General features: G+C 48.4%; 1 protein-coding gene across 3 annotated transcripts in view; it reads right to left on the bottom strand.

The window, feature by feature from the left end:
- Positions 1-24071, bottom strand: part of ndst2a (N-deacetylase/N-sulfotransferase (heparan glucosaminyl) 2a) — a 544670-nt gene that overhangs the window by 13895 nt on the left and 506704 nt on the right. For all 3 annotated transcript variants that reach the window (XM_038782800.1, XM_038782799.1, XM_038782801.1), the window contains 2 exons: positions 21326-21454; positions 299-481 (listed from right to left, as the gene is read on the bottom strand). In XM_038782800.1, coding sequence (XP_038638728.1) covers positions 299-481; positions 21326-21454 — 312 coding nt within the window. The remainder of the gene's footprint in view (positions 1-298; positions 482-21325; positions 21455-24071) is intronic.

The following is a 24071-nucleotide window of genomic DNA, read 5'->3' as shown; positions in this document are numbered from 1 at the left end:
TGTAATTATAGACACCACTTTCTGATAGACTGCAGGGCATCAAAGGTCAACTTTTAAAGAATTAAAGAAATAATGCTTGAAAGGGTGATCAGAGAGGATTTTCAAGAAAGAGTAGGGATATATGAATGCCAATAATTCCGTTTCACAGTGCTTTGAGTATATTGTGACAGCGGAGGCAAGTTAGCAGTGCGTCTAAGACAAACGTACAGCTGAAAGGGTACAGAAATGTAAGATTGTAGAAAAGCAGTCGGCATTCACGGCCTGGAACTTGCTGAGGCTGCAAGGAGCTGTGACTTACCTGCCACAAGGGGTCCTTCTCCTCCGGGAACAGCTCAAAGTATTTGGCTGCCAGCTTCACTGGCGGCAGTGTCTGCAGTTTCAGGTTGGTCCAGCACTCGACAAACTTCACCAGGCTTTCGAACGTGTACAGGCCCAGGCGATCGTTGCCGTAGTTTGACAGGTGGGTCATGAAGATGCTGATCTGAAAGTCAAACGAAAGCAAGACGTGAGCAACCCGAGGCATTTCAAGCATTGCAAAAAAAAAAATATTCCCGATTCACATTGGGCTCTGCAGGCGTTCCTGAGCCACAATTCCCTCTGACACATTCATCAGGAGAAATGTATGTTTCTTTTTTCCTGCCCGCAGAAGGTGTAAAAATATTCTACGTTGAAAGGGGGTGTGGGGGGAGGCGTTGGCTTTGCGGTATTGTTACTGGTCTAGTGATCCAGACGCCCCGGCTAATGCTCTCAAGAGACACAAGTTCAAATCCCGCTAAGGCAGCAGGGAAAATTTTTAATTTAATTGATAAATCTGGAATATAAAGCTAGTCTCACTAACAATGATTGTGAAACGCGCAGATTGTTGTGAAAAACATTCAATCTGATTCATTTATAATAATAATAATCTTTATTAGTGTCACAAGTAGGCTGACATTAACACTGCAATGAAGTTACTGTGAAAATCCCCTAGTCGCCACATTCTGGCGCCTGTTCGGGTACACTGAGGGAGAATTCAGAATGTCCAATTCATCTAACAAGCACGTCTTTCGGGACTGTGGGAGGAAACCGGAGCACCCGGAGGAAACCCACGCAGGCACGGGGAGAACGTGCAGGCTCCACTCAGAGAGCCACCCAAGCCGGGAATCGAACCTGGGACCCTGGAGCTGTGAAGCAACAGTGCTAACCACCCCATTATTTCCTCGAGGGAAGGAAATCTGCCATCCTTACCTGGCCTGGCCTACACGGGAATATAGACCTACAGCAACGTGGTCAACTTTAAACTGCTCACTATGAAATGACCCAGCAAGCCGCTCTCAAACTGCGGCAGGAAAAGAAGCACCATGAGTGTACCTACGCGAGAGGGACTGCGGTAGTTCAGGAAGGAAGCTCACCACCAACTTCTCAGGGGCAGTTAGGGATGGGCAATAAATGCTGGCCTCACCCGTGGCGGTTACATCCCAGAATGATTGACAAAACAAACTCTTGTGCTTGCATTCGCTGAAAACCGCGGGTGCATTCCTCATGGTAGCGAGTACTCTTGCAAGCTATTCGAACACATGTGGCGTCACCACTGAACTATTTCCTGCCAAACAGCAGTGCCGCATCACTGTAGCCAAGAGCTCCAGCAAATGTGTTCTTATCCCCTCATTCACACTTAACCTCGAAGTCCGTTAATCTCACAAACTGGGTACGGGACGAAAAGTTCCATCTACTGCCACCTTTCACATTGTACATCGTTCCAAGGGGTTTCACAGGAGGCTGATCGGACGCCTTGACACTAGGCCGTGTAAGGAGATGGCAGAATATGAAGATCATCAAAACCATGGACAAAGAGAGAGGCTTTAAAGAGCGTCTTACAGGAGGAGAGAGGTTTGGACAGGTGCAGAAGTTGAGGGGAGGGAATCCCAGATCTGGGGGCCCAGGCACAGCTGCCAACGGTAAAACAGGTTTGCGCAAGATGTCACAATTGGAGGAGTGCCAAGATCGCAGAGGGTTGTAGGGCTGGAGGATGTTACAGAGATAGGGAGGGGGTGAGGACATGGAAAGATTAAAAGAAAACAAGGGTGAGAATTTTAAAATGGAGGTGGTGTGGGATCCGGATCCAGTGTTCGTCAGCAAGGACAGGGCCAATTGCACAGTGCCCTGCGGTTAGCCACTTTCCTATAGCACAGCCTTGGCAAAGAGTCATCCAGACTCGAAACGTTAGGTCCCGTCTCTCTCCACAGAAGCCGTCAGAACTGCTGAGATTGTCCAGCATTTTCTGTTTTTGTTTCAGATTCCAGCATCCGCAGTAATTTGCTTTTATCCCAGTCAATCTCAGCATGGTTGTCATCAACTGAACTTCACAGCTAGGCCACTAGAGGGGCCATAAGCTGCAATTTCAATGGTTGAGGACGGAGCTTCCACAATGTGAAACAAAACATAATCAAATAAATTGAACAGGGCTGTGAATCTGTTCGAAATGTGAATGCTTGTGTAATTACTGAAAGAGGTTAAACCTATTTGAAACGACTCCAGAATGTACTAACTGTCTCCCTGCCTTGCTTCAGGGTAAAGCACCCAAACAGACCATTCGGCCCAACAGGTCCAAGTTGGCTCTAATGAGCCTCCTCCTGCCTCCCATTCCTCCCTCCTTCTACTGTTTATTTAGCTTTCAGTAATGTACCTGTGACGTCTTCATCTTTACATAATGGCGAAGGGAAGTGAGAGAGTTTATCACAGAAACATTAACCAGCGAGGTTCACAATTGACACCGTTATGATTTTGGAATTTCCTCCCTGAACCCCCCCCCCCCCCCACTTCCTCATTTGAGGCACTTTAGGGACCCCTGTTCTTTGACTCCACATTTGCTAATGCACTTGTAGCCAACAGAGCCAAGAGCTGGAAATTCGGATCGCTCTTTCTTTCTCCCTCCGTCCAATTAAGGGGCAATTGTATCGAGGCCAATCCATCTCCCCTGCAGATCTTTTTGGGGTTGTGGGGGTGAGACCCACACAGACACGGGGGAGAACGTGCAAACTCCACACGGGCAGCGACCCGGTGCCGGGATCAAACTCGGGTCCTCGGTGCCGTGCTAACCACTGCGCCACCGTCTTTCATCCGTCTTTTCAGACACTGGTCCACTGACCGTGCTGTTAATTTCTATGTCTTATATTTTGAAATCCTAATTTCCTGCTCTCTCTTTGCAGTGGGAAACCTCTTATCATTTTTTTTTTTGCGATATCAACTCAATTTGTTTTAGATGATGTTCAGATGGTAGCATTGTCTAAAACATTTTTATTTTACCGTCCACTATTGAGTCTAAGTAGATGATAATTCCATTTTCTAGCACCAAATTCCCACTCTGTCCGTCTTATTTGCATCGCCTTTTGCGCTGTTAAATTAAGCAATGTCCAGGTACAGACTGCATACGAGGGGAGGTTGGGGAAAATTAACGATTGTGTGAAGGAATGAGATCGACTCATCCACTTGCTTTCGACTCAGATACTGACTTTAATCAACGTAATTGGACAGAAACATTCCTTGACGGGTAATTGCAGTAAAAATGGACAAGGCCGACTGTTCTCCTGTTAGCAAGGAGCAAAATTAAATTCCATCCCCATAATGCAGGTCAAACCACAGCCAGCACAGCAACATCGCAGCTGAATCACATCATTTCATACAATTTACAGGGCAGGAGGCGGCCATTCGGCCCATCGAGTCCACACCGGCCCTTGGCAAGATCACCCTACTTAAGCCCACGCCTCCACCCGTAACCCCACCTAACCTTTTGGACACTGAGGGGCAATTTAGCATGGCCAATCCACCCAAGGTGCACATCTGAAGACTGCGGGAGGAAACCCCGCGCAGACACAGGGAGAACGTGCAGGCTCCACACAGACAGTCACCCGAGGCCGGAATTGAACCCGGGGCCCTGGAGCTGTGAGGCAGCAGTGCTAACCATCATGCCTCTCCGTTTAGTGAACAGGTGTGTGCCCTCTGTTGCTCTCCCTGCCACCTGCCATCGAGCCAAACTCCTAAAATCGACCAAAACCATCTCCGCTACCTTAACCTGCACAAACTGCAGCACAAACTGAACTGAATTCGGGACACCACGGACTCCAGGGTTACTGATACTCTCCTCAACCCTGCGCTGCCTTTCAATATTGCTCAATCCAACATATAATAATTCTCATCTCAAAGTTTAATCATCCCACCTTGGCCTCGCACCCCCCCCCCCCCACCTCTCTGTGTAACCTCTTCCCGTGCTACAATCCTCCGACATCTTTGCGCTCCTCCCATTCTGGCCTCCGGTGACCCCCCCACCCCGCCCCCACCTCTTCCCACCGCTGTCCCACCCCCCCCACCCCTCCCCCAAACCACCACTTTCATCTCATTCCTGTTAAAAGTTTCAAGTTGTGAGAGAGTGTATGAAAGTCAACTGTAGTATAAGCCGACATGTCACAACGGTGGCACAGCGGTTAGCACTGCTGCCTCACCGCTCCAGGTTCGATTCCCGGCTGGGTCACTGTCTGTGTGGAGTCTGCACATCCTCCCCGTGTGTGCGTGGGTTTCCTCCGGGTGCTCCGGTTTCCTCCCACAGTCCAAAGATGTGCGGGTTAGGTGGATTGGCCATGTAGGGGCTGGTTTAGCACACTGGGCTAAATCGCTGGCTTTGAAAGCAGACCCAGGCAGGCCAGCAGCACGGTTCAATTCCCGTACCAGCCTCCCCGAACAGGTGCCGGAATGTGGCGACTAGGGGCTTTTCACAGTAACTTCATTGAAGCCTACTCGTGACAATAAGCGATTTTCATTTCATTAAATTGCCCCTTTTGTGCCCAATGGTTAGACAGGGTCATTGGGACCCTGTCTTGCCCACTCCAGCCGCTCACAACTGAACAGATTTATTAAATCAAAATCTAATCTCGCCATGGTTGGTTTCTGAACTCTCAGCCTCTTGGATGAAAGCACAGTTACCGGAATCATTCTACTGCCAAACCTTTCCAGAAAATAACAATCCTCATCTTACTGTTCAAATCCCACCATGGCACAGATCAGCCATGATCTCACTCAATGGCCCACAGGGCTAAATGTCATCCTCTTGTGCTACATTTGCGAACGTATATTTATCACCTTTGACTAAACACTGCAGCCGTGAACTACCCACCCAAAATGCTATCAGCCAGTGATAGTTTACACGTCAGAAACTCCTCCCTCTCACATTTTAGCAAAGGTAATCATCCTTTTGAAATTGGAACCGTAGCAGCATTCAGCAATGTGCAGGCAACCACCTGCACGCAGGCTACCTTCCTCTGGGCCGGCGTGCATGCTACCTCCCTCCGGGTTCGCGCGCAGGCTACCTCCCTCTGGGCCCGCACGCAGGCTACCTCCCTCTGGGCCCGCACACAGTCTACCTCCCTCTGGGCCCGCGCGCAGGCTACCTCCCTCTGGGCCCGCACACAGGCTACCTCCCTCTGGGCCGACACGCAGGCTACCGCCCTCCGGGCCCGCGTGCAGGCTACCTCCCTCTGGGCCCGTGCGCAGGCTACCTCCCTCTGGGCCTGCACGCAGGCTACCTCCCTCTGGGCCCGCACGCAGGCTACCTCCCTCTGGGCCGGCGCGCAGGCTACCTCCCTCTGGGCCTGCACGCAGGCTACCTCCCTCTGGGCCCGCACGCAGGCTACCTCCCTCTGGGCCCGCACGCAGGCTACCTCCCTCTGGGCCCGCACGCAGGCTACCTCCCTCTGGGCCCGCACGCAGGCTACCTCCCTCTGGGCCCGTGCGCAGGCTAACTCTGGGCCCGCACAGAAACTGTTCACTCTGTGCAAACTCCAGCATTTTCAAGCTGTCGCTCCACTGTGGACACAACCTGACTAAATGGTGACATGTCCGGCATAATTACTCCATTATCTGGGGCAATGGCTAATTTGTGAAGCTTAATTTGATATTAAGCTGCATTCCTAATAACTTATTCACACCTGTTGATGCGACCAATGTGACAACTGTGGCTTTTGCAAAGTAGCGGGGATCTTGTCGCTATATTGAAATGTCTTGCGACAGATGTCCTCCATATCTCTAAAATTATGGGAACCTATGTCAGCGACTTTAAAAAATGCATGGATCCCTGCAGCAGCAGTACGGTTGTGAATTACACGTGAGTAAGCTGGCTTTTATCGCCATTTATTACCAGTTGTGGTTCTAAGCTGCACAGACTCGGAAGATCGTTCAGTTCCTGCTTTGCCCTAGACCAAGGTTAGCAAGAGCTGGGCACCAAAATTGCATTCAGCATCCCTGGGCTTTGATCAGTCAGGATTTCTGCTCCTGACTACGACAACTAGAAAAGCAACACGTGAGAAAACAGCTGCAGATAGGATCAGCTTCCAGTGCAGGTCCTCCCCAAATTCACTGACCAGGCGGAGGTGACAGGAATGCCCAATTCATAGAATCATAGAAACTCTACAATGCAGAAGGAGATCTTTTGACCCATCATGTCCGCACTGATCCTTCAAAAGAGCATCCTACCCATGTTCAGCCCGGTCTTTTGGACACGAAGGGGCAATTTTATCATGGGCAATCCACCTAACCTGCAGATCTTTGGACTGTGGGAGGAAACCGGAGCACCCGGAGGAAACCCACGCACACACGGGTCGAACGTGCAGACCACACAGACAGGGACCCGAGGCTGGAATCGAACCCGGGTCCCTGTCGCTGTGAGGCGGCGGTGCTAACCACTGTGCTGCCCCGGAATTTGGAGGAATGCCAGAGGACCCCTGGCCACTGTTTCTTGGAATAGGTCCCCCAGCACCTTCAGAGTAGTGCAACACAGAAGGAGGCCATTCCCCCCCCCCCCCCCCCAAGAATCTGTGCCCATTCTTTCAAAACCAGTTCCAGTGTTGGCAAGAAAAATTCTGACGAAACCTCAACCCCAATGTTTTGTGATGAATTGCACACACATGCTCAATGATACCTCACCAGGCTCAAAGCTACCTGGCCACTCGCAAAATTAGTCACTTCTGCACTAACAAGGATTAAATAATCCATTTACGGGAATTAACCTACAAAAATAACACAGGAAATAGTAAGTTAGCGCTTTAAAAAAGGAAACTTGTGGCAGCACGTTGGCGCAGTGGTTAGCACTGCTGCCTCACGGCGCCGAGGACTCGGGTTCGATCCCTAGCCCCGGGTCAGTGCCCGTGTGGAGTTTACACATTCTCCCCGTGTCTGCACGGATCTCACCCCCACAACCCAAAGATGTGCAGGTTAGGTGGATTGGCCACGCTAAATTGCTCCTTTATTTGGAAAAAAAAAAATTTGGGTACTCTAAATTTAAAAAATAAGATAGGAAACTGAACTCAGATGATTTTGCTGAATTGATTTTGAATTAAAAGGCGTGGCTGACTGTCATCTCTCATGTGCTAAAGCAAGAGTCGTGTCTGGTCTGAAGCACATATTTAACTGAGAATACAGTCATTTAAATTACAGCGGGGAAGACGGTGGGGTAACTGGAATGTCCCGGCACCGGTGGAATTTTAATTTAATTAATCGCATGAAACTATCATCGACTGTTGTTTTAAAAAAACAACACCATCTAGATCACTTGACGGAAGGAAATCTTCCGTCCTTACCTGGTCTGGCCTACATGTGGCCCCAGACTCACAGGTAGCCACCGATCAGGGATGCACGAGAAATTAGATTTGGAGGAGCACGGATATCATGGAGGGTTGTGGAACTGGAGGGGATAGGAAAAAGGCAGAGGGTGAAAATAACGGGACATCCCATCGACAGCAGCCATCCCGAAAGTTTCTGCCGGTAACGGCAGGCCGCAATCACCATCGGCGAGGTGGGAAACCCCGCCCAAAGGGTCAGAATTTTAGAATGGAAGTATTCCCAAACCGGGAGCCAACCTAGTTCAGGGAGCAGTGGCGGTGGTGGTGATGGGGGAACGTGGTGCAAGTTGGAAGCAGGTAGCAAGAGTTTTGGATGAGCTTAAGATTGGAAGAGGGGTGGCGGAAGAGGAAGAGGCTGAAAATGTCTGGAGTGCCGAAGGGTTCGTGAGGAAGTGCGAAGTCTGTCCACCAGAGGCAGACGAGGCTGGGAGTGGTTGGGGACTGGGCAAGTGCGTCGGGTGGTGGGCTGGTGTACTCAGAAAAAGAAACCCCCATATTTCAACATAAATAGACGGAGAAAAATCATTTTGACTGGGTGCGTTCATTCCTGAACTGAAGTGATCCAGTTCACCTCTTCCACTTGACCGGGGAAGGGCGGGGGGGGGGGAGAGAGAGAGAGAGAGGTGGCACATCTCCAATAGCAGACATGCAATACCAGTTAAATGTTTGGACAGTGCGCTTTGTTACATACGCTATGCAAACAAGAGTCCATGTTTTTCAAAGCCCTTAATGTGATCAGTCAGTTGGGTTCCTATATTTTCGGGTTGGAACAAAGCTTATTTCATTCAGTTTAGAGAGGTCTTTATCACAGGGAAGGATTGTGTATTGTCTGTGCAGAGCAACCCCCCCCCCCCCCTACTTTGGCAGTTCCCAATAAATCGCACACAGACCTTGGTTCAATTGACTTTCCTCCTTATTTTTTTTTTGTCGCTGCGCGGTATACTTTGCAAAGATGTTTGCTTTTGAAACGGGAGAGAAGTCCAACCGACTCGTGGAACACATTCCCAACGAGTCTGTTTAAATATTAACTTCAATGGAGCAAGTGTACTCCGCAATAGAACAAAAGAGATCATCTCATTAACCTGGCTCAGCGGAGAGAAAAATAAACTCCATTCGCCACATAATCCAGCTCAACATGTGAAGCAACATGGGCTGGCAGAAAGGATGTAGCTCGGTGTAGGCACACTGCAGCCCAGGGGTCACAGGCGGCCCATCTGCGTTCTGATTGGGGCCCACCAGACATTTTGTTGACCGTTGCCCGCGCGCAAAGTTGACATGTTCTGCTGATTTCCACCCGTGTTGTCTTTTTCCTACCAGCCCGATTGAATTAATTTGCCTGTAAAACGAGGGCAGGTGAAGTGAGAAGTGTGCTGATTGTTCACAACATTTAGCGTGAGAGCCATGCGCTCCCTCTGTGTCCAAAGTGTAAATATCTCTTTTGTTTTTACTATTTGAAGTTCATGATAGTTCTATCACTTTATAAATGATTGAACATTTTCTAGAACTTTAAGAGATATTGGGCTTGTTATTAAATCTAGCCCAGTGGTTAGCACTGTTGCTTCACAGCACCAGGGACCCGGGTTCGCTTCCCGGCTTGGGTCACTGTCTGTGCGGAGTCTGCACGTTCTCCCAGTGTGTGCGTGGGTTTCCTCCGGGTGCTCCGGTTTCCTCCCACAGTCCAAAGATGTACGGGTGGGTGGACCGGCCATGCTAAATTGTCCCTTTGTGTCCAAAAAGGTTGGGTGGGGTTGCTGGGATGGTGTAGAGGTGCAGCCTTAAAGTAGGGTGCTGTTTCTAGGGGCCGGTGCAGACTTGATGGGCCGAATGGCCTCCTTCAGCACTGCAAATTCTATGAACTTTACAAAACAACGTGCATTAATATAGCACCTTTAATAAACAAAACGGCCCAAAGCGCTTAATAGCAGCGTTATATTAAAGAAAATTGAAACTGAGGCACATAGTGCAACAGTATGGCAGGAGACCAGAGGTTTATACATTACCGTTAACCCTTCACTCTGCAAGAGGAAGTTTTTAAGGAGCATCGAGGGTGATGGGGAGGTTCAGATAGGGAATTCCAGAGCAGTCAAGGTATGCTTCTGCAACGAAGATTGGAAGATGTTCAAAGGCTAGGATTGTGGGACTGGCGAGATATCAGAAAGTTCATCCTTTCTGTGACGTGCTGGAGGGGTTCTAGGGGCAGCTCACTGAGTTCCCAAACAGGCATTTTAACTGGAAACCAATCGCCATTGCCCTTTCCACTTTTAAGAAGGGGGAGGGAAGTCAGTCTTTACTGAATCATTACCAACCATTACGACAGCACCCATTGTTATTTATAATGATCTAATTATGTCACAGGAAGCCAATCAGAACTCTAAACATTTGTCAGCTGGTATAAAATTGCGCGAGAGGCCAAAATATACAATTGACCAATCAAGAGAGAGAAAAACCCTCTGTCCATCATCGAAAAACTGAACTGGACCAGCCATATAAATGCTGTGGCTACAAGAACAGGTCAGAAATACCAATTATAGGGAGAATGACTCACCTCCCGACTCCCCTGAGCCTGTCCACCACCTACAAAAAGTCAGGAGTATGATGGAATACCCTCCACCTGCCTGGATGAGTGGCCCATCGAGTCTGCACCGGCCCCTAGAAAGAGCACCCTACTTTAAGCCCACACCTCTACACCATCCCAGCAACCCCACCCAACCTTTTTGGACACTAAGGGACAATTTACCATGGCCAATCCACCTAACCTGCAGCTCCAACACTCAAGCCAGCTCAACACCATCCAGGATAAAGTGGTCTGTGAGATTACTCCCTGCACGCCCCCCCCCCCCCCCCCCCCTTACTGCACCACTAACATACAGTAGCAGCCATATGTACCATATTGAAGATGCACTGTAGGAACTCACCAAGACTCCTTTACTGGCACCTTCCAAACCTCTCTACTATCTGGAAGGTTCAAGAAGGCAGCTCACCACCACCTTTTCAAGGGGAGTTAGAGATGGGAAATAAAAATGCTGGCCTAGCCAGGTCCCATGAAAGAATAGTAATAATAATAATTAAAAACTCATGGCTGGCCTCACTCTCACAGATTCAGTTTGGAAAGTTGGCTTGATGACATTATTACTGAAAACAATGGGGCCAGTCACAGATGTTTTTATCTCGCTTCGGATGATGTGATTTCTTTGAAAGGAACGATTTTAATAATAATGCAGCCGCAGAGCCTGGATCATTTAAGGGCTGGTTTTGCTCAGTGGGCTAGGCAGCTAGTTTGCGATGCAGAACAAGGCCAGCAGCGCGGGTTCAATTCCCGTAGCGGCCTCCCCGAACAGGTGCCGGAATGTGGCGACTAGGGACTTTTCCCAGTAATTTCATACCTGTGTCAATAAAAGATTATTATTTTTTCACGCTTCCTTTTGTCGTTTACCATGATGCAAACTAGGCACAATCAGCTCTGCATCAAAGCAGCACAATCAATATCCTTCCTTCTAACCCTGAAAACCATCCAATATAGTCAAACAACAGAGTGCGAATGTAAGACAACATGGCGAGCGTTACCGAGAAACATTGCCCATCAGCTCTCATTACCAAAGCCTGCGGCCTTGCTCGGTGTGCGGGAACTGTGCGACTGCACCAGAGAGGGTGCAGAGGAGACGCAGCAGGACGTTGCCTAGGCCGCAGCATTTCAGCTGAATGAAATGAAACGAAAATCACTTGTCACAAGTGGGCTTCAAATGAAGTTACTGTGAAAAACCCCTAGTCACCACATTCCCCTGTTCGGGGAGGCTGGTGCGGGAATCGAACCGTGCTGCTGGTCTGCCTTGGTCTGCTTTAAAAGCCAGCTATTTAGCCCAGTTTGCTAAACCAGCTATGAAGAGAGGCTGGGGTTGTTTCCCTTGGAGAAGTCTGAGGGGGACCTGATCAAGGTGTACAAAATCACCAGGGAGACAGATAGGGGAGAGAGGAAGGACCCTTAATAGTGGGGTCTCTAACCAGGGGCATGGATTTTAAGGTACAGGGGTAGGAAATGTGCGGGAAATGGTTTGGATTGTGCCCCTGACACATCGTCAGGCCCCGTTAAAAAAAAAACCACAAGCTCTTCTAACTGAGGAAACAGGTTTGACACAATTGTAGAGTAGGACATCTGCCCTCTAATAACATTAACGTGTATTCGCGGAGCTCCCGGGTTTCCTACACAAACTGAAGGCGCGAGGCCCGACAGCCTCAGTGATTCTGCTTCTTAGAAATGAGCTCCCTTCATTTCTCGGAAACAGCTCAGAATCATTTACAGCCCAGAGTTGCCACAGCTAAAGTCAGATTGACGAGAGGCAAAACCCAGTGTTCTGCATTGCTGGAAAGGTGTGGGGCCTCTGAAGGGCTAACTAAAGTCAGGTGGCCAGCAGCCACAAGGACAGATGGTATAATGTCTAAGCCAGACTATGGGAGTGGTTCATTTATGACTCAATTTACCCGGCAACTAGTCATTTTAAATCAAAATCTTCCCATTAGAATGTGAAGCCCATCCATAAATCACATCAATTAGTGGCTTTCGCTTTCACAAGCCTGATGAAACCAAGCCAGCGAGTGCACAATTTAAACAAGTCTTTTGCATTTCATTTAGCAAAGGCATTTCCTGATTTGAATGAAGGACCCCAGGCGGACCAATAATGTTTCAAATCACATCGCCATTCTGACCGCCAATGAATCAACAGTCTTGCATTAGCTCCCAGACTCCACAGAGGCAGGAAAGACAAAATAAGTAAAAGACTTGCATTTATATAGCACCTTTCACAACCTCAGGCCATTCCCAAAGTAGCCACTGAAGGACTTTTTGAAGTGCAGTCGCTGTCGTAATGTGGGAAACATGGCAGCTAATTTGTACAGAGCAAGATCCCGCAAACAGCAGATTGACAAATGACCAGGTAACCTGTTTCTGGCGATGCTGGCTCATGGATAAATGTTTAAATAGTGCCATTGAATCTTTTTTTAAATTGCCCCCTCAGTGTCCAAAAGGGATGGGTGGGGTTACTGGGTTACGGGGATAGGGTGGAGGTGTGGGCTTGGGTAGGGTGCTCTTTCCAAGGGCTGATGCAGATTCGATGGGCCGAATGGCCTCCTTCTGCACTGTAAATTCGGTGATTCCATGACTAAATCAATGGAGTGCCAGCTTTGGTTTTTGAGTTTGAGTTCCTGGAGTTGGACTTGAACTCTCAACCTGCTGATCGACAGATGAGTGTCTTACCACTGAGCCACAGCTGGGTAAAACAACATTTTTCAGTTCCTCTTAGTCTCTAGAAGACCTTTAGGCCCTGTGTCACTGTCCACATGCTGAACCTGAGCACCAAATGTTTCTCAAGTTACTGAAGTGAGACTGAAAAATAGGCAGCCAGAACATGACATTTCAGAAGAGTTGCCCAGTTCTAGAAAGGTATTGACAAACGAATCATAGAATTGACAGTGCAGAAGGAGGCTATTCAGCCCATCGAGTCTGCACCGGCCCTTGGAAAGAGCACCCTACCCAAGCCAACACCTCCACCCTAACCCACTGACATGACCTAACCTTTTATGGACACTAGGGCGATTTAGCAGGGCCAATCCACCTAACCTGCACATCTTTCGACTGTGGGAGGAAACCGGAGCACCCGGAAGAAACCCATGCAGACACGGGGAGAAAGTGCAAACTCCACACAGACAGTCAAGGCTGGAATGAAACCGGGGCCCTGGAGCTGTGAGGCAGCAGTGACAACCACTGTAATGGGTAAAAATCCTTTTGTGATCATTTCTATCCACGGAGCTCAGTGGCACCACTTCTCCTGAGTTAGAACATTGTGGGTAAAAGGCCCAGTGCATGATCTGGCATGAGATTGCATGGGTGAGGGAGTGCTGCACTGTTGGAGATTGCATCCTTCAGGAGAAATATTTGCCAAGTCAGACCTGCCAATCAGTTGCATATTAAAAATCCAGTTGCAGTTCTCAATTTCAGCAGCGAGTTCTCTGTGTCCTAGTCCAACTATAACCACACATACCACAAAACAACCACGCACCATCCCAACGCAACACACACCATCCCAACGCAACACACACCATCCCAACGCAACACACACCATCCCAACGCAACACACACCATCCCAACGCAAAACAACACACACCATCCCAATGCAAAACACACACCATCCCAAAACAACACACACCATCCCAAAGCAACACGCACCATCCCAATGCACCACACACCATCCCAACGCAACACACACCATCCCAACGCAACACACACCATCCCAAAACAACACACACCATCCCAATGCACCACACACCATCCCAAAACACACACCATCCTAACGCAACACACACCATCCCAAAGCAACATGCACCATCCCAACGCAACACACACCATCCCAACGCAACACACACCATCCCAAAACAACACACACCATCCCAAAACAACACACACCATCCCAAAACAACACACACCATCCCAAAACAACACACACCATCCCAAAACAACACACACCATCCCAAAACAACACACACCATCCCAACGCAAAACACACACCATCCCAAAACACACACCATCCCAATGCAACACGCACCATCCCAAAACACACACCATCCCAATGCAACACGCACCATCCCAAAACACACACCATCCCAATGCACCACACACCATCCCAAAACAACACACACCATCCCAAAACAACACGCACCATCCCAATGCACCACACACCATCCCAAAACAACACACACCATCCCAAAACAACACACACCATCCCAACACAACACACACCATCCCAAAACAACACACACCATCCCAACACAACACACACCATCCCAACGCAACACACACCATCCCAACGCAACACACACCATCCCAACACAACACACACCATCCCAACGCAACACACACCATCCCAACGCAACACACACCATCCCAAAACAACACACCATCCCAAAGCAACACACACCATCCCAACACAACACACACCATCCCAAAACAACACACACCATCCCAAAACAACACACCATCCCAAAGCAACACACACCATCCCAACGCAACACACACCATCCCAAAACAACACACCATCCCAACGCAACACACACCATCCCAACACAACACACACCATCCCAACGCAACACACACCATCCCAACGCAACACACACCATCCCAAAACAACACACCATCCCAAAGCAACACACACCATCCCAACACAACACACACCATCCCAAAACAACACACACCATCCCAATGCACCACACACCATCCCAACGCAACACACACCATCCCAACGCAACACACACCATCCCAAAACACACACCATCCCAACGCAACACACACCATCCCAACGCAACACACACCATCCCAACGCAACACACACCATCCCAAAACAACACACCATCCCAACGCAACACACACCATCCCAACACAACACACACCATCCCAACGCAACACACACCATCCCAACGCAACACACACCATCCCAAAACAACACACCATCCCAAAGCAACACACACCATCCCAACGCAACACACACCATCCCAAAAAACACACCATCCCAAAACCACACACCATCCCAAAACCACACACCATCCCAACGCAACACACACCATCCCAAAACCACACACCATCCCAACGCAACACACACCATCCCAACACAACACACACCATCCCAAAGCAACACACACCATCCCAACGCAACACACACCATCCCAACGCAACACACACCATCCCAACGCAACACACACCATCCCAACGCAACACACACCATCCCAACGCAACACACACCATCCCAACGCAACACACACCATCCCAACGCAACACACACCATCCCAAAACAACACACACCATCCCAACGCAGCACACACCATCCCAACGCAACACACACCATACCAACACAACACACACCATCCCAACGCAACACACACCATCCCAACGCAACACACACCATCCCAACGCAACACACACCATCCCAACGCAACACACACCATCCCAACGCAACACACACCATCCCAACGCAACACACACCATCCCAACGCAAAACACACACCATCCCAACGCAACACACACCATCCCAAAACCACACACCATCCCAAAACAACACACACCATCCCAAAACAACACACACCATCCCAAAACAACACACACCATCCCAAAACAACACACACCATCCCAAAACACACACCATCCCAAAACAACACACACCATTCCAAAACAACACGCACCATCCCAAAACACACACCATTCCAACGCAACATACACCATCCCAACACAACACACACCATCCCAACGCAACACACCATCCCAACGCAACACACACCATCCCAACGCAACACACACCATCCCAAAGCAACACACACCATCCCAACGCACCACACACCATCCCAAAGCAACACACACCATCCCAAAGCAACACACACCATCCCAAAGCAACCCACACCATCCCAAAGCAACACACACCATCCCAACGCAACACACACCATCCCAACGCAAAACACACACCATCCCAAAACAACACACACCATCCCAAAGCAACCACACACCATCCCAAAAACGGATTAATTGTGTCCTCATCCACATTGCTTGTTGCCATTTTGTTTCCACTTGACAGAATAAACTTAGGAACATTTAAGAGGTGGGATTAGACACTACACTAATGGAAGTCATTTGTTTGTCTCATTTAATGCAAAATTGTATCTGTTTCTATAAACAAACGAGTGTTTCAGTGAGGTGACCTCACCCTTACACAGGGTGTTTCACAAGGGGGATGGGGGAAATTAATATAATGGAATCGTGGCAGAAGGCCATAAGTGGATGGATTCAGATGTTTCCAACTCTGATTGAATGCACACATCCAGCTGTATTATGCTGGAATTTAAGTGCTTAATGTTACGACCAGATTCTACTCTCGGAAATTGCTGGAAGGTTCCTGCGACAGGCGGGTAGATTGCCCTGTCGGAATCAATGGCAGATCAATCTGGCTGAATTTTGTCCTGCAGAATTTGTGCTAAATCAGACTAAAGAACAAATTCGCTGAAGGCAGCCAGCAAAAGAACAGAGTTACAGAGACAGCTGGGAGTGTGGGATATAACCTGGCATCGGCACACTCCAATTATCCCACAAATCGGCTTGACCCAGACAGAATTCCAAGTACGTTTCCATTTTCTGCATTTCTATAGTGCCTTTCACAACCCTCAGGACATCTCCGATTTGTTTTGCGGCCAATCAAGTACTTCTGACGTGCAAATACCAGGGTCTGGCAGATTCGAAGGGGAACAATGGAAAGTGGCTCACGGGCCTCAATGTACGAGAAAGCTGCCTGTGCCAATGCTCAGGGAGGAAATGTTCACACCATCGTCAGGGGCCGGTCCTGCCTCCACGGAAGATTCCTTTTGAAATTTAAGCTCAAAAGGAACCTCACCTCTCAGTGACTGAATAATCCAGAGCGCGTTCTTTCAACTCGTTCTAAACCGATTTGACAGAGATCGGCTCCTTCAACAGGCGTTAGGCCACCTAACTAACACATTCAAACCTATCGACCACTTTAGGCTGCTCAGGTCACCTGAAGAGAATGGGCCTGACTATTATAATGGTGGCATTAACACAGGTGTAGATTAGGAGAGAGTGGTGCCTGTCCCACTGCTATGTTGGACAGGATCGCACCAGTCTTATCTCCAAAATATGGGCACATGTCAAATTTTACCCATCACAATCACATGCAGTAACAATTTTGAAGTACAACGAGTGACACAAGATGCATTTAAATGGAAATTATTTGCTGTTGAACCCTTAGAACACACTGCAGAGCTGAAATGTAAATTGCCCCGAGAAGACATTATTGTTAAGATGATAAAACTGGCATTATCCACCTTGCAAAGGAGTTGAACTCATTATGAAGCTCGTCTTTCTCAGAAACATTTTGTGGAAGCAATTGGGCAACAAAATAAAACGTCCTTCTCTTCCGATGAGTTGCTCAGTGTCCTTGTTTCAACACACAACTTAATTAAAGAGAGATGCATGGACACACACAGAAACATATACGGGTATGCACACACACATACGTATGTATACACACAGACACATGCATGTGTACATGCACACACACACGCACACAGACACATGCATGTGCACACACACACGCATATGCATGTACACACGTGTACATACAGCCAGGTGCACGCATGCATACACAAGATGCACACATATGCATGCACACAAACACACTCACGTGCGCATACGTGTATGCATGCACACACACAGCCACTTCCAACATTGTCCTAATTTAAGCTTCGAGTTATGTTTGAACACCTGCACAAACCTACCCGAGACTAACCCCCCCCCCACCCCACCCCACCACCATTAGGAAGAATGTATGTCGAGGGACCCTTAAATTGTTTCTGAGACATGGACTCAGGCCAACATTCATATATTCAACAGCAAGATATACCATCGTTATATTTTTTGTGCTTGAATGGAATCTCGATTTTGACACACAGAGTTGAGGGCAATAAATTCATTGCAGAAGCTTTTGTATACAGAGTTATGGATATCCAAGAGTGGTTACATGGTCCAAGTAAAATCAAGTGATTTAAAAAGAAATCTTGGGTGTTGAGATAGAATGCAGGCCTCCACAGTGGAGGAAACCGGGCGCAGAGAGATCCGAGTGGGATGGAGAATTAAAACAGCAAGTGGCTGGAAGCTCGCGGTCATACGTGCAAACTGACCAGGCGTGTTCAGCGAAGCAATGCCCCGATCTGCGTTCAATCTCCCCAGTGCCACCACAAACGACTTTCCTCGAGATGGTGACGGACCCCGGCGTTCCCTTGTATTTCTTGCAATGCATAATCCAGGGAGTCGGGCAACACTAACTTTCAGCAGCACCCACGATGCAGCCACCTTGGCACTGGGGAGATCGAACGCAGATCGGGGCATTGCTTCGCTAAACACGCCTGGTCAGTTTGCAAGTATGGCCGCGAGCTTCCAGCCGCTTGCCGTTTTAATTCTCCATCCCACTCGGATCTCTCTGCGCCCGGTTTCCTCCACTGTCGCTGTGAATCCCCAGGAGCAGGACCTCCTCTTTCAATTGGACATTTACTTCACAACCTTCCAGTTTCGACAGCGAGCTCCACAATGTCACATCATAACCACTGCTCCCAGCGTTATAGACAGAAAGTGGCGGAAATGGTTCTGCTGTTGCCATTCACGCCTCCCCTATGACCCATCTTTCCATTATTTACTCCATTATATTTTCCTTACCCCGTCAATGCACAGGTCACTTAATCTCTCCTGCCTTCCACCCAATCACAGACCTTCCCTCTTTCCCTGCCTCCGTCCTGCCTTAAAATTGTTACTTTTCAATAATCTGCATGAACCGTCACCAACTAGAAAGGTTAATTCTACTCCCTTACCCCTCAGATGTCACCTAACTCGCTGAATGCTATGAGCGTTTCATCACTATGTATCTTCGGTTTGATGAAAGCTTTGAATTGATGGCCTGGTACCTAAGAAATATATAGAGTTTGCTGGGTGACCTCCTAAGGCACTGAAATCATGGGACCGAGCCCAAATATGGTTTTTGGGTGAAGTGGGGTTAGAGGTCAAAGGGCTAGCAGACTTCAGGACATGGATCCAATGGAGTGGCTTGGATTTAACATTTTCTTCGGCGTGGAGCTTGGCATCGTTAAACTGAGAGGCTAGAGCGGCACGGTGGCGCAGTGGTTAGCATTGCTGCCTACGGCGCTGAGGACCCGGGTTCTAATCCCGGCTCTGGGTCACTGTCCATGAGGAGTTTGCACATTCTCCCCATGTCTGCGTGGGTTTCACCCCCACAACCCAAAAGCTGTGCAGGGTAGGTGGATTGGCCGTGCTAAATTGCCCCTTAATTGGAAAAAATAATTGGGTACTCTAAATTTATAAAAATAAACTAGAGGCTATGGGAGGATGGTGACATGTTTACATAGCTGCCCTCCATTGTGACTGAGGTATGAGAGGGGATCTAATTAAAATGTTTAAAATCCTGTCAGGGGCTTGACAGACTGAAGCAACAATATTGTTTCCTTTGGCTGGAGGGCCGAGGCATGGCGGCACAGTGGTTAGCACTGCTGCCGTCACTCCAGTGTTGGGTGACTGTCTGTGCGGAGTCTGCACGTTCTCCCCGTGTCTGCGTGGGTTTCCTCTGGGTGCTCCGGTTTCCTCCCACAGTCTGAAGGTCTGCAGGTTAGGTGGATTTGGCCATGATTAAACTTTGGTGCCCAAAGGTTACGTGAAGTTACGGGAATGTGGGCCTAGGTAGGGTGCTCCTCCAGAGGGTCGGTGCAGACTCAATGGGCCGAATGGTCTCCTTCTCCACTCTAGGGTTTCTATGATTCTATTCTGTGATCCTATAATCATGGAAATCGGAATTCATAATGCTGGCAAACAGTGACAAAAGTATTGACACAGAAATAACGTTTCACAGATGGGACAAGTTTTTAATATGTTACACATTGACCCTGTTTAATAAATGTTACACAGTACTAGCTTTAACTGGCATTTGTTCCCAGTTTCCGGCCTCCATTGCCTAGGCCATTGGTGCTGGCATTCCCTTTCATTGATACCAATACATTGTATTTTTAAGCAACAGTGCGCATATTTAGTGCCAGAACATTCCATGCTCCATAAATTACGAGCTGAACTCCTGTGGAGTTGCTCGGAATAGGCTTGATGACAAAATTGTCTTGTAATATCACAAGGAGTATCTCATGTAAATGTACTGTATATTGTTCAGCTGCTCAATTGCTATTGTGTGAACATGGCCTCTCCTTTGAAGCCACCAAAGTTTAATTGCTGTAAACATTCGCAGCCCAATTACAGAGGTAAGCATATTGCCAGGTGCTTGTAAATTTCTGGCAAGTTAATCGGCAAATAATTTGCCCATAATTGACCATAAATTGCATGAAATTAATGTTATTCTTTTTGTATTTTATTTTTAAAAGCTGCTTTCGCACGTTGGGATGAGAAGCGTTCGGCAAATGTTACCTATTCCAAGGCACTGCTTACAGCAAATGTTCTTTTCTTTCATGGGGCGTGTGCTGTCGCTGGTAATGCCAGCATTTGACTGTGGGAGGAAACCGGAGCACCCGGAGGAAATCCACGCAGACATGGGGGGAACGTGCAGACTCCGCACAGACAGTGACCCAAGCCGGGAATCGAACCTGGGACCCTGGATCGGTGAAGCAACTCTGCTAACCACTGTGCTACCGTGCTGCCCAGTGTCTGTCAGGAATGTCCCATTAACAGGACTTTGAGCCAAACTTTAACTGTGATCGACTGGTCTAACCCACGAAGGAACTGGTGTCCTCTGTTATCTGTCCCAGTGCAAAATTCACAAGGGTGACCAAATGCCCATATTAGTGCCGACCAGCCAGATCTCACTGCAGAGGGGAGGGAAATCTTCTCATGGTTAAATCGGTCTTAAATGACACTCTTTTAAAAAAAAAAATTTTTAGAGTACCCAATTATTTTTTCCAATTTAGGGGCAATTTAGCATGGCCTATCCACCTACCCTGCACATCTTTGGGTTGTGGGGGCGAAACCCACGCAGACACGGGGAGAATGTGCAAACTCCACATGGACAGTGACCCAGGGCCGTAGGCAGCAATGCTCACCACTGTGCCACCGTGCTGCCCCCTTAACTGTCACTCACCGGATTAAGCAGCACTGTAAGAAATAGCTCTCCGCCCCGAATACTTTTGTCCAACTCCTTGGATCCTCCTGGATACTCGTTATAAAAGATGGTATGTGTGAACAGCCCACAGGTTTGGCGAGGCAAAACCTGGATGATGTGTAGAGAGAGAGAAAGAGAGAGAAAGAAAAGGTTAACCAAACTTCTACCAACATCATCAGTTTAGATTCTGTTTCTGCACACAGCAGCTTGTTATGGCACATTGTCCACTGCGTGAGATTACACTAAACGTGCAACACCTTTTCCGTAATGGAATCCAGTGACTGGACACAGTTTTTAGTCGGACGCGACGAGGAACTCCAGAGTGTTGGGATTCAATTCCCGTGATACTTAGCTGATTCCAGCTTCATTCTACACGAGCACTGTGCAGGACCACAAACCAACCCCTCTACTAACGTAAAAGTGCAGCATAGCGGTTAGCACAATTGCTTCACAGCTCCAGGGTCCCAGGTTCGATTCCCCGCTGGGTCACTGTCTGTGCGGAGTCTGCACGTTCTCCTCGTGTCTGCGTGGGTTTCCTCCGGGTACTCCGGTTTCCTCCCACAGTCCAAAGATGTGCAGGTTAGGTGGATTGGCCATGCTAAATTGCCCTTAGTGTTGGGTGGGGTTACTGGGTTATGGGGATAAGGTGGACGTGTTGACCTTGGGTAGGGTGCTCTTTCCAAGAGCCGGTGCAGACTCGATGGGCCGAATGGCCTCCTTCTGCACTGTAAATTCTATGATTCTATGAAAAGCTTAACAAAGGCAATTTTGAAATTTCTATTTTGAAAGGCTATTCAAAACCCTGAACGGTAGGTTGAGATTAAAAGCCCTCGGCATTGTACGCTGTAGATTCTACAGAAAACCGTGCCCATTCTGCAAGTTATTATTTACTCAATACCAATAATCATAGAACCGCGGAATGATGCAGCGCAGCAGAGGGCCATTCAGCCCATTGTTCCTCCACAGGCTCTTTGGTTGAGGTGTCCAATTAAATCCCACTCCCCATAGCCCTGCAAATCTTTTGCCGTCACGTATCTATCCAATTGCATTTTGAAAGATACAACTCAATCTGCTCCTACCACCCTCTCAGGCAGTACAATCCAGATGACAACACCTCCCTTGTGTCGCCACCAAACCATCTTGAACAGGACTATCTATGACGTTACTGCACATGTCTACAGATTACATAACCCAGTCACCGAACGCAATTTCAAATGTTTGCACACAATTCTAATCATAAATTAATGAATCAGATGCGCCCATTGCTGCTTCTGCTCATTAGTGGCTTTTTTTTCGCCCCCAAAGCAAATGGTAATCTCTGGTGCCAATTAAGATGATTAGTTACCAGCATTACCGAGTAGAAATAAAAGTTGCTCTGGAGCAGGCTGCACTGTTTCTTCAACAAGCTGTACTACTGGACCGACAGCAAGTAGGCAGAGGGCTGTGATCACTCACACGCTGCTGGCAGCTCTATTGAAAATGCATTTCCCCCGGATTGTGGGGAAGCAGGAGGAAGGGGAGACGCCGAGGAAGTGGGTGAAATGAGATTGAGGGGAGATCACAGGTGCGGATGAAGAGGAGAGGACAGCTGGACCTTGATGACCTGTTTCAGTTGTACTGCGTGAAGAGGTGCTTCTCTATATTGTCCCTGATCAGCCGTGTTTGAATTTTAAAGTGACGCCACCTTACCCCGCCAGAGGAAATAATCTCTCGATATCTCTCCAATCGACTTCAACATTTCACTTCAATCAATCCTCAATCTTCGACACTCAAGTCTAGTCCATTCAGGGTGAGTGATAGTCGGGACAAAGAGTGAGGAGAGGGAAGGAGTTCGAGCATTAAATCAAAATGCTGCATCACTCCTAACTGCCCTCACACCTCCGAACAGGCTAGTCAACGGCAAATGGAAGAGGAACAGGAACGTGAAATCATTCGGCCCCTCAAGCCTGTTCCACCATTTATTTATATAATTGCTGATCTCCTACCAGAGGAAATAGCCTCCCTTTTTAAAAAAAAATTAGAGTACCCAATTACTTTTTCTCCAATTAAGGGGCAATTTAGTGTGGCCAATCCGCCTACCCTGCACATCTTTAGGTTGTGGGGGTGAAACCCACACAGAGATTGTGAGAACGTGCAAACTCCACACAGATAGTGACCCAGAGCCGGGATCGAACCTGGGACCTGAGCGCTGCAGTCCCAGTGCTAACCACTGCGCCACATGCCACCCGAAGGAAATAGCCTCGCTTGACCATTCTATTAACTCCTCATATCATTGGTTGGGAATCTCTGGCCCCTCCCCCTGTGGTCCTGCCAAAGTCAACGGAGATTTGAATGGCTCGCCGCATCTGTTGTGTGTGTGTGTGTGTGTGTGTGTGTGTGTGTGCGTGCGCGCGCGGGTGTACACATGCGTGTAGGGAGGGGTTGAAATTCAAGGACATTTTCAGCACCTCAATATCATCACTCCTCAATCATCTAAACTCAAGGAAACGCAAGTCTAATCTATGCAACCTGTCCTAATTTAACCCTTTTTTGGCTGTCATTCCGCTGAATCGGTGCTGCACCCTCTCCAGTGTATCAAGATGTTGGCAGCTCGCTGGGGGTGGAGAATGACAGGGAAATCAACATGTTTTTCGAGCCAGTTGCCCTCCGCTCCTCATCCAGCAGCTTAATCCTCACTCGCGGCCTGCATACCGTGCCCACGGTGGGACGTGGGAATGTCGGAGTC

This window comes from Scyliorhinus canicula, chromosome 22 (assembly GCF_902713615.1).
Source record: "Scyliorhinus canicula chromosome 22, sScyCan1.1, whole genome shotgun sequence".
NCBI lineage: Eukaryota > Metazoa > Chordata > Chondrichthyes > Carcharhiniformes > Scyliorhinidae > Scyliorhinus > Scyliorhinus canicula.
The sequence above is the reverse complement of the archived record's forward strand: the minus strand, read 5'-3'. Positions and strand labels throughout refer to the sequence as shown.